Source organism: Diabrotica virgifera, chromosome 2, assembly GCF_917563875.1.
Source record: "Diabrotica virgifera virgifera chromosome 2, PGI_DIABVI_V3a".
NCBI classification, from domain to species: domain Eukaryota; kingdom Metazoa; phylum Arthropoda; class Insecta; order Coleoptera; family Chrysomelidae; genus Diabrotica; species Diabrotica virgifera.
In genome coordinates, this window is record NC_065444.1 from 81,638,876 (window position 1) to 81,650,709 (window position 11,834).

Genomic DNA, 11,834 nt, shown 5'->3' on the forward strand with positions numbered 1-11,834 from the left:
TCTAGCTCAGTAGTTCTCAATCTTTTTGAGGCATGTACCACAAAATACTTTTTATTATTTTTGGTATGGTTCAAGTGCAAATCGGTGAGACTGTGCATTTTATTAATGAAATTAGATATGTCTCAGACACTCCAGAAGCCGCTAACGATAAAATGTTTTAACATCGCATTAATCATTGTAAATTAGTCGACAAATATTAGTACAGTGAAAATAATAAGACGAGAACTGAATGATAATTATTAGAAAGAATAAATTTTTAAAGTTTTTTCTACTTTAATGACAAAAAAAGCAAGCTCATTAGCAGAAACCAATTCAAAATTATTTTGCACATCATATGTGAAACATTATTTGGTTGAAAAATCTCATTGTTGTTGACACAAAAATATACTAATTTATCTGGACTAAATTACAGTTCTGTTTATCTTGTTACTATCAACATTCACACAGTGTTGCCAAACTGTATTTTGTTATTTTGGGTGTAAATTTTTTCCACGGATCTCCGAGGGTACCATACCACCTAAATTAAATAACTATCTAGGTAGGTAATCTAATTAACTATAATAGTGGTGCTGATTTTGGCTGTTTTTGCGTTTTGTGTACCACCGCAAATAATTATATGTACCAGCAGTGGTACATGTACCACAGTTTGAGAACCGCTGGTCTATACCTTAGTTTTAGATAATATAGTTTTTTCACTCTTACAGTAGGAAAAATTAAAGGATACCCATGAACGAACATATAAAACACGCTGTATTTTCCTGTCACCGTGTCACACAAAAAATTGGTCAGCGCAAGTACATGTAATAATTATTGTTACATGTATTTGCACTGGACAATTTTCTTTGTGACACATTGACAGGAAAATACAGCGTGTTTTATATGTTCGTTCATGGGTATCCTTTCATTTTTCCGACTGTAGGTTTTTATGAAATTATATATGAAATTATTTACGAATTACTTTTTATAAGTAGGTCTCTTTTTTACTCAAAGAAACTAGTATCGCAAAATTATGCCGATTGTCCATAGAAATCGCCAAAGTTAAACAAGGATAAACAATATTTTGTTTAAAGTCTTTGATGCTTTGTTTACTATAAATTTTGACGTTTATAATTTTCAGTGACAGTAACATTAGAGCATTTGTCGTGTGTATTGGTTTATTTGCATTTATTGTTTATTTGGATTTATAAATCAATAAAGTTTTATTTATTGATGAGGGCAATTTTGTAGACCAGTTTTTAACTAAATTGCATCAAACTTCTAGTGAAGGGCGCCACAGCCTCCAAAATATTTAAGGGAAAGAGGGGCTAAGTGATATCTCATCTTAAAGGTCGTTCAACTACCTTTTTAAAAATATTACACACATAATATATAATATTATTTATTTTTAGTATTTTTACCTATTTTTAGTACATACTTATTTTATTATTAAATCTCCAAAATTTTTTTGGAGTATTGAGTCCAAGATTTTTCGAAAAGTACTGAAAAGAAATATAACGTATGGGATATTTTTAAAAAGGTAGTTGAACGACTTTTAATGAGGTATCACTCAGTCCCCCTTTCTATTAGAGATTTTGGGACTTGTGTCCGTCCCCGCTAGAGGGTTGATGTAATTTGTACTTTAGTTGAAAATTGGTCTACACAATGTCACCCTCACAAATAAATTTGACGTGTTTTTGCATATTTTTAGGTTTTCTATAGGGAGCAAATTATACAGGGTGGCGCCTTTTGAAATTGACACACTGTATATGTTACAGTTCAAGTTTATTATCCAGTTGGAGTTGACTCCAACTAGTTGGAGTCGACTCTAACGGCTGGTTTCAGTAAAAGTTGATTATAAATATAAAATGAAGATTTATATTCAACATTTACTAGTAAATGTAGACTCCAACTAGGAAAAGTATACTCTTCCCAATGCCATTTAGTAAAAGTTGATTCTGATTCACACAACAGCCGATTCTAGAAATTAAATGTTACTGAATATGTTCAAATTAGTCTAGGCTGTATCGTCGCCCCCGTTAGGTAAATTACTCCGATTCGAATTTTTTTCACAAACTTACTCAAAAAGAGGTCCTTATAGCAAATCTACTGGGTGCCAGGCAGTACATTGATCGATAAATTGTTTAAACAATTTTCTTAGACAATTTCACAAAAATAATTTTTTCACTTCGAACAATTTTTTTTTAGATCATTTGGGTTAGTCTGAGCAAAAAAAGGTATTTTGTGATTTTTCTCTAAAATTGATTGTTGTCGAGTTATACGCGATTTAAAATTTGAAAATGCGAAAATAGCCATTTTCAAGGCTTAATATCTCGGTTAAAATCCATTATATTATTATGAAAGTCAGAGAGTGACCTATATAACGATAATTCCTCTATAACGATCAAAATACTAAACATTGTTTGGTTCGTCATAAGGACAATGTATTAATTCTTTCTCTATACCGATATCGTTCTCTCTTTATAACGATAACTTTTCAATATTCGATGACATCACTTTTCAAGAAACAACTCATAACCATTTGCGTTTGGCAATAAGTAAGATAACTAAACCGTGAGAATTTTACCAATTAAAGATAGCACTTAATTGAAATACAGGGAATAACTGAAAAAGCTCTTGCGTAGGTGTAACTTGATACAAAGTGATTAGTGAGTGATTCATTTTGTGGCTCTAATTTAGCAAAAATTTGGTGGTTCAAATTTCAATCCGATATGCAGAAAGTTGAGTATTACACGCTTTTATCGTTCGGGCGGTGTGCCTTAACTGTTTTCACACAGATGTTGTCCTCTATTGACTATTGACGACTTCTAAGTTTCAATTTCGGTTGTATCTCGGTCTGTGAACAGTCAAGATGTTTTCGAAAAAGCGTAGAGTACTCTCGGTTAAAGAAAAGTTATCGATAACTCGGGCAATAGAGAAAATTAATACAAGTTATTTAGTACAGTATGATTACTATTACAATAACGATTTTTTTCTCTCTCTCTCTGTATAACGATCTCTCCTTATAACGATGAAAATTCTCGGTCCCTTGCATATCGTTATAGAGAGAGAGGACTGTATTTTATTACTAAGCTTTATCTTTAATTATTAACAATGAGCGCTAAGTGCGTATTAGGCGGCCGTCAATGGTGAGTGCTAAAGAGATGCACCATTCCGGCCGTCCAATGGTGAATCTCACTCGCACTCACATTGACGGCCGCCTCAATACACGCTTAGCGCTCATTGTTGATAATTAAAAATAATATCTTATTAATGAAATAATGACAAAAATTTTTTCAGGATCCTATAGAGGTAGCTTTAATTTTTGATTTTTTTAGTTTCTGACTTTCATAATATATAATATCGTATGGCATTTTTGCCTTTCGGGCAGTTCCGGCGCCAATTATATCTTTAACCCTGTTTCAAGTAACTAGTGTCGATGTACACTAGCCCAGGGGGACCGACGGCTTAACGTGCTCTCCGAGGCACGGTGAGACGGCTCGTGTCATTATTGGAAATGAAAATGGTTTGTCTTTGGCAGGACCGCAAATAATGATATGTACCACCAGTGGTACATGTACCACAGATTGAGAACCGCTGCTTTACATAATATGAAATAGAGTAGATAAAAATTATTTTTGTGAATTTGGTTAACAAAAATTGGTTAAACAATTTTTCGACCGCGGTACCGCGTGACACCCTGTGTATTTGTTATAAGGATTGTTATACGGATGTATTTCTTTGAGTAAGTTTGTGCAAAATATCGAATCAGAATAATTTACCTAACGGGGGCGACGTTACAGGCTATACTAACAAGTAGATGAAACGGTCAAAACAAAGAAACGCACACTCATCAAAAATGAACTTGAGATTCTCGTATAATCAACATTTACTGAATCGATCCAGGAAGAGTCAACTCCAACTAGTAAAAGTTGATTTAAATTTTTAAAATCAACTTTTACTGCTCGTTTCAGTTGGAGTCGACTCCAACTAGTTGGAGTCAACTCTAACTGAGAATCAACTTGAACTGTAACATATATAATATGAAACAATTTACAGGACATTCACAAAAAAATCATATAAATACAATGATGAACCAAATTTTCGTATTCATTCCGCTGATCTACCTCAAGGTTTTTTATATATTATTTCTTTTAGCTTTTGCGACCAGTGAACAAACTTTAGAGCAATTAGATCAAAATCCTAGTAATCTGGTCGACAAAAATCTCAATACTTCTCCAGAAAACAGACCAGTCGCTGGAAAATTGTTAAAAGAAGTTTATACGCACAATACAAGCTTTGCTGGAAATATGGGGTATTTCGTAAGGGTAAGTCATAGATAAATACATAAATTTACCATTGTATTCAAAAGCGATTTACAAAATAGCCTATTTACCAAAAATGCTTATAAAAAGAAATATAAATTTGTACATAAAGATTTGTGTTTCACGTGTCATAAATATATTTTTTATTTTTTGTTATTAATTATAAGAATCAACAAATTCAAAAAAGTAAATTGAAAACCTGATAACGTGGAAAAAAGTCGAGAAAAATATAAGACATTTTTGTGGTATTCTAAAACAAAGTGCTAAGAAAGAGATTATAGGTAAAAAAGAACCTAATTATCTAGGTTTCGAAGGACCACTTTGTGAGATAACATTAATATCTACACAATAGGATAAATATGAAGAATGCATTAAAATAAGAGAATTTATAACATAGGTAAGGTTGCTGAATATGACAACTGTTATTTGTAATTTAGGAATATCTTAACCCATTCGCTGCTGATAGAAGAGGATCGAACTCGGCTAGAAGCGTGATTGGGTTAAACTGACAATTTAAAAATCTATCCAAAGGTACTAAGAATTTGTTATAAGAGAGAAATACAAATAACATCAATCAAAACTACATAGAACATAAACAGAAACAAAATTTTAAACCTAATCAAGATCCTATTAACACAGATCCTGAATGTAGAGACGCGAGAATGTGGTAGTTTTTGGGTCTAGGCCAGCGGTTCTCAACCACCGTGTCGCGACACACTGGTGTGCCGGAAGAACCTATCAGGTGTGTCGCGAGATTTACGAATACGATATTTTTATTTATATTTTTTTTACTTGTTATAATATACCAATCATGCATTCAACCATTTTTTTTAACTATTAGGTATATACCACGTTATAAGAATAAATAAAATGCCAATCCGTAATTGTTTCCTCTGTAACTGTTTTTAAAATTTAACCTGTTAATCGATATTCAAAGTAATGTTAGGGAGGTATTGGCAAATACACAATTTGCTCTACAACTGGACGAAAGCACGGACATTTCGGGAAAGGCCCAATTGATATCTTTTGTAAAATTTGTGTACGGACCCGAAATTATTGAACAGTTCCTATTCTGTCGTGAATTGGAAACAACAACCACTGGAGCTGATATATTTTCTACTGTTGACACCTTCTTTCAGGATCACGGACTAAAGTGGACGGATTGTATTGCGATATGTATAGATGGTGCTGCTGCAATGACGGGAAATGTCAAAGGATTTTTAAGTTTCGCACTAAAGAAAAACCAGTTGATAATAATTACTCATTGCTTTTTACATCGAGAAGCTCTGGTAGTAAAAACTACGGATGGAAGCCAACTGGGTGAAGTTATTCATACTGTTGTTTCTATGATCAACTATATCAAAACTCGTCCGGTGAAATCAAGGGTGTTTGAGAGACTTTGTAAAGACATGGGCGCAGATCATAAAGTCTTGTTATTTCATAGTAAAATTCGTTGGCTTTCGAAAGGAAAAATACTGAACAGAGTTTTAGAACTTAAAAACGAACTACTCGAATTTTTTAAAACAGAAGATGGCCAAAGTGATTTTTGTAAAAATCTTAAAAACCCTCTTTGGTGTGCTAAGTTGGCTTACCTTTCTGACATTTTTAATAAGCTAAATTCTTTGAATGCAACTATGCATGGACGAAAGGAAACCATAATATCATCAACTGATAAAATAAGTGCGTTCTCCAAAAAACTTACATTCTGGAACTCGGTTATAGAAAAAAACGATTTGACTGCTTTTCCCGAAACCTTTATAACTTTAATTAATTTGAAATCTGAAGAAGAGACTTTACTAAAGGAGAGCATGAAAGAGCACTTATGTCAGTTGCAAGAAGGGATAACTAAATACTTTCCCTCTGTCTTGAGTGCTAACTGTGAATGGTTGATTGCACTTGACGAGAACAACGTAAGCAAGGCAGAATTAACCTGTTCTGAAAAGAAACAACTTACTGAAGTGTATTCTGACACAGTTTTAAAATCAAAATTTAGAGAAGTAGCTCCGGATGGTTTTTGGATTTCAGTTAAGAATGAATACCCAGAATTAGCAAAGAAAGCAGTATCCCTTTTACTGCCGTTTTCGACCTCGTACTTATGTGAATCTGCATTTTCTGCGATGAAAAATATAAAATCTAGCTACCGGTGTTGACTCCTTGATGTGGACAGCAAGCTGAGAGTGTGTCTGTCTACAATTCGTCCTGGGATAGATATACTTTGCAAAAGTCATCAGGGTCAAATTTAACACTAATTTTATGTATTCTTTCTGTTTTGTTTTTTGCTTGTTATGTTCTTACGAAATAAAAAATAATATGCTTAATATATTCATCTGTACTTACCTACCACTAGCAAAAATTTGTACATATAAGGGTGTCGCGAATTTGTAAGGAGTACGTTAGTGCGTCGCTGAGTAAAAAAGGTTGAGAACCACTGGTCTAGGCTACCAAGAAAAGATTCAAATTTCCAACACTTTCTGTTTCTTCGTCTTGATGTTCCTATCCGTGACGAATGTTGACGATCATCATGGCAATCTATATCTTACCTGCACAAGCGCGGAAAAGCAGCACAGTTGTTGTGTTGAACCAGGTTCTGAGATTCTTCAACCAGGATGATTTTCTTCTTGATAGAACCCGCTTTCCAAATATTTTTCCTTGCAGGATTGCTTGCAGTACGGAACATCTGGATTCGTTTCGCATAATGTGTCTGAAATATTGTAACTTTACAGATTTGATGGACGTCAGTACCTCTCGGTTCTTCTTCATTCTTTTGAGGACCTCCTCATTTGTTACTCGGTCAGACTTTCTGGTGGTTTACAAAAAAGGGGCACGACAAAACTTATAATCAACTCTAACAATAAAACACTGAAAACATTTGTTTTCTATACTTCCACAAAATTTATTATAACTATCTGACTACAGCTGTTTCGGCAGAGTGCCTTTCTCAAGTGATTTAGTTTACTATGTGTTTGCCTTTTTAAGGTCTTTAACTGAAGAGATTGCGGAGTTGGGAGCTGTTTGTATCGAGTTGGTCATTCAAACATACTAGAATTACTTAATAAAATACAACATTTTCAATTGCCCAACAACTCCAGACTAATTTCATTTGAAGTAAAAAATGTTTTTCCTAGTGTTCCTCCTACAGAAACTTTTGTTAGAGTTAAAAATCTTTTAGACCATAATAATACAAATCCGATCATTGCATCTGAAATTTTACACCTTCTTGAAATTTGCATAAATCAAGACTATTTTGAATTCAATTATCAAATATACACCAAAAAGAGTGCAGGAGTTATTATGGGTAATCTTCTAAGCCCATTGCTATCAGATATATTTATGGACCAGCTGGAAACAACAATTTCTAAACATCCCGTATTTAAACATTTCTTATATTGGTGGAGATACGTGGATGATATACTAGTATGCTTTACAGGAACTAACAGGCAACTTGACATTTCTATCATACATTAATTCACTTCATAGTAGTATTGAGTGTGCAATAGAAACAGAACATAATAAGTCCATAAACATTCTAGATATAACAATTACCGGACTACACATCAAACATGAGTTCTGTGTATATCATAAACCTACCCATACTGACACATCTATACACAATTCATCATCCCATCCTACACAACACAAATTAGCAACATACCATAGCATGATACATATAGATTGACAGAAATTCCCATGTCAAAAAATAACTTCGAAATAGAACTAAACATCAATAAACAAATAGCAGTATGCAATGGTTATAAGGAACAAACAATAATTAATACCATTTTAAACCAAAAACTCCATATAATAAGAAAGGCCTGAAATGGATCTATCCACCACCACAGAAAGAACCGAGTACCTTCTGCTCTATCACATATACTGTTCTGAAGCTATTTCCTTGTGGCATTTTTATGATTAATTATTTATATGGAAAATAAGCCACAATTAAAACGAAAAAAAAAAAAAAAATTACTGTTGTTGCATTTGGTTGTCTTTTTAAAGACAGATCACATGCTATAATTTTTTTGTGACGGATATTCTTGAGTTGGGGTTGATTTCATGTAATCGAATGAACTATCTTTCAGTAAGTCGTCCCAGGAACGCAACTCATAAATATTGGCAATATCATTTTAAAGTCTTCTACGTTAAAATGTATAATATATGTCTGAATTGCCAATATAAATGAGTCAGATTAAATAAATTATTAGAAGAATTTTTTTGCTTAGCAACAACACTTTTGTTTATTTTAGTAGTATTTTGTATTTTGACAACGGCACCCGATTTGGGCGTCGAAACGTTAATAAAATTATTTTTTTCATTTTAATTGTGGCTTATTTCCCATATAAATAATGAATCACATATACTGGCAAGATAACAACAAAAATAGCCAGATACACATAAAAGAAAGGAATAACACCAGCTTTCAGAACTAACAACATCTTAAGCAAATATATTAAGAACAATAAGAGCCAAAAGAGAAAACAACTACAGAGAGGTGTCTACAAACTAACTTGTGGTGACTCTCCGAAAACTTACATCGGTCAAACTGGCAGAACCTTTGACAAACGGATAGCAGAACACAAAAGGGCTTTCAACAATAGAAAAACAGACACTTCTACATACTCACTTCACCTTCTAGAGCACAATCATTATTTTAATGAAGAGTTTCAAATTCTGCATATTCAAAATAAAGGCCTTAAGCTATCTTTATTAGAATCTATGGAAATTAATAAATTAAAAATACAGATATATTTCTGAATAACCAACTCGGGACAAACAGCTCCCCACCCCTGAACTTCTTCAGTTAAAAATTTTAAAAAGGCAAACACATAGTAAACTAAATCACTTGAGAAATGCACTCTGTCGAAACAACTGTAGTCACATAGTTATAATAGATTTTGTTAAAGTATAGAAAACAAAAGTTTTCAATGTTTTATTGTTAGATAAAATGAACTTCCATCAAGTAACGGTCGAATCCATCAATTATAATTAACTGCTTTTATACAAAATCGGGATACCCTTTGACAGATTGGAGAGAACCTTGTAAATGTGTGTATAGTAAATACGGATTGTTTTGACGCCTGTTAATAAAGATGTTGCTTGATCCTCGTCTTAATTTGCTCTGATGTGTGGGCTGGTCCAGGCAGGTGTTTGGGGAGTTTTTTTAAACTTCAATGTCTTTTTTCAACATGGAGCACTACAGTGTTGTAATTTTCATTTTACGCATTGTCAAAAGTGGAGATAAGTTTTTATTACTAGAATATTTTTAAATAGTTTTAAATGTTCGAATGAATATATGCGAAAAGTGATTATTAAATTAATCTGATTAAATTGAAATGAAAAAAAAATCAGCAGCATATGTGCCTCCTGATGAGAGACTAATAAGTTTCGAAACCGGTAGAGGTGCTTGCTGCACTCTCCTATTGGACTGGAATATGGTTCGGCTGTATTTTCCTTTTGCGACGAAATTGAGGGTGGTTATTCATTTTTGATCTACATTTACTCTGAATGGACTACGAAGGGAACCATTCTCGTTGGAACTTTACCGCGCTGAGCAGATGGGACGTGAATTGTAAATTGTAGAATTCCCTCATCTTCCTTAGTCTCAGCATCCGTATGGCTTGCAAATTGTAGAAGCCTCGGAGGTGTAACCAGAGAAGGTTCCCATTGTTTTCATTCTGGTGGGATGTAGAATAGCATTATATTATTTTATATGCCATTGGAGTGAAAACTTATCTTTTTTAAATTGAAATGATTTAAAAGTAAATTTACTATTTACCTATTAATATCAATGTCTGTAGTCATATTATTACAAATTTTATTTACAGTATACTAGTGACCAAATGTTTACCACAGGAACCTGCAAGCAAGTCGAATTAGCATCTACGTCAGTGCCGTACTACTTCTATCAGTTTTCTTACAAGGGATATATAGGAGGAGCTATGGACATGGTACTGCCACCAGGTAAAATAGGGTATATACAAAAAATCATTTGTAGTTGATCTTATATTAAACCTTATATATCTATTTTTCTTTTGATAGGATGTGAGAAGGTTGTTCATGCTGAAGATCTTCACTATATGTGGGATGATGGTAGTAACAGTGACCTAAGTAAATTTCCAGAAGAAGATCGTTTAATGTTACATCAATACGTCGTTATGTGGACTAATTTCGTTAAATATTTGTAGGTATTCAATTAACACGTTCGCAACAAAGCGACTCATAGATATATGAGCCACCATCGAATTTCCCATAGACCAGAGTCTTACCCGTGAGCCGGGGATCGCACTGCACATAATCGCAATTTAAATGCTCTGGTCTATGAGGACTGAACTTAAATACCCCCTTGATAGCCATCTGATTAAAATATTGAGCATTCGTTTTTAGGTGGTATTTAAGATTTATTTTATTTTATTAATTGTTTTAGAAATCCCACTCCAATAGAAGTTCCTTTGTTAAATAATTTTATCTGGTTACCTTCGGAGCCCAATTCTCTTCGATATATGAACATCAACACAACATTTGAAATGCTTGAACAACCAAGACAGTATCCTCAAATAAAGCAGATATTAGAGAAGTATATGGAACCACCCTATAATGCATTTGCTTAAAAATTAAATTTTTACAATATTAAAATATGTCTTTTCAAATATAGTTTTCGTTATTTTAAGTGTATAATAATAGATTCTATCATATTTTATATTTATACAATGGTTCAGAGAAAGAGAAATATCCCGTGTCATTTTACCCTCACTCATTTGTCCTTATATTTTTCCAAAAAAAAAAGGATTTGCACAGCAGAATGAAAATGATATAATAAATGGAATTCTCGTAAATACCTTGACGATAGTATGATGGTATAGCTAATATATTAGACACCATAAAAGAAATATACAAGAGATGATAAATGATATTATACGGCAGCAGGACATAATCACTTAAAGTACGATAGCTAAACCCTCTTGGAGCTTTCGAAGTGTCTGGGAATGTTGCTTAAAATTCCACGGATCGACCATATTACAAATCAACAGAATTTAAGAAGCGATAATACCCAAAAAGAGTTTATAAATGTCTTTAAGGGAAAGCGAGGGACGAGGAAAGCGAAGAGGAAATCGTGGAGAAATCATCCGACGAAACCGACGAAGACATGGAGACAGAAGCCGCGGTAGGGAGAGGAACAGCGAAAAGGGCTAGGAGGACAGAAGACGTGAGCGATGACGGAGACAAAGCAAAAGACGAAAAAGTAGCCATAAAAGAGATGCTAAAACAGATGCAGGAAGAGATGGCCCTAAAATTGGCAAAAAAAGGATGGAGAGATAGCTCGACAAAGAGAAATGATGGCGAAGATGACTAACCAGATGGATGAACTGATCAACGAGATGAGAGAAGTTCGGAAAACCCTGGAGGCAGAGAAACAGAAAAGGCACAGCCGAGAATCGAAAAAAAATCCAACGGCCGAAAAGCCACCGCAGGATAAAGAATCGAAGACAAAAAAGAAGAAAGAGGACTTCCCACCACTGGCAACCAACACCAGCCAGC

At 33.7% G+C, this 11,834-nt stretch overlaps 1 protein-coding gene across 1 annotated transcript in view; it reads left to right on the forward strand.

The window, feature by feature from the left end:
- The window catches only part of LOC126879539 (juvenile hormone esterase-like), a 54,667-nt gene extending 43,722 nt beyond the window's left edge, over nt 1-10,945 (forward strand). Inside the window, exons 6-9 of the mRNA XM_050642693.1 lie at nt 4,135-4,304; nt 10,124-10,259; nt 10,338-10,479; nt 10,723-10,945. Of these exons, the coding sequence (XP_050498650.1) occupies nt 4,135-4,304; nt 10,124-10,259; nt 10,338-10,479; nt 10,723-10,906 (632 nt within the window). The 3' untranslated portion in view covers nt 10,907-10,945. The remainder of the gene's footprint in view (nt 1-4,134; nt 4,305-10,123; nt 10,260-10,337; nt 10,480-10,722) is intronic.
- The last annotated feature ends 889 nt before the right edge of the window (nt 10,946-11,834 follow it).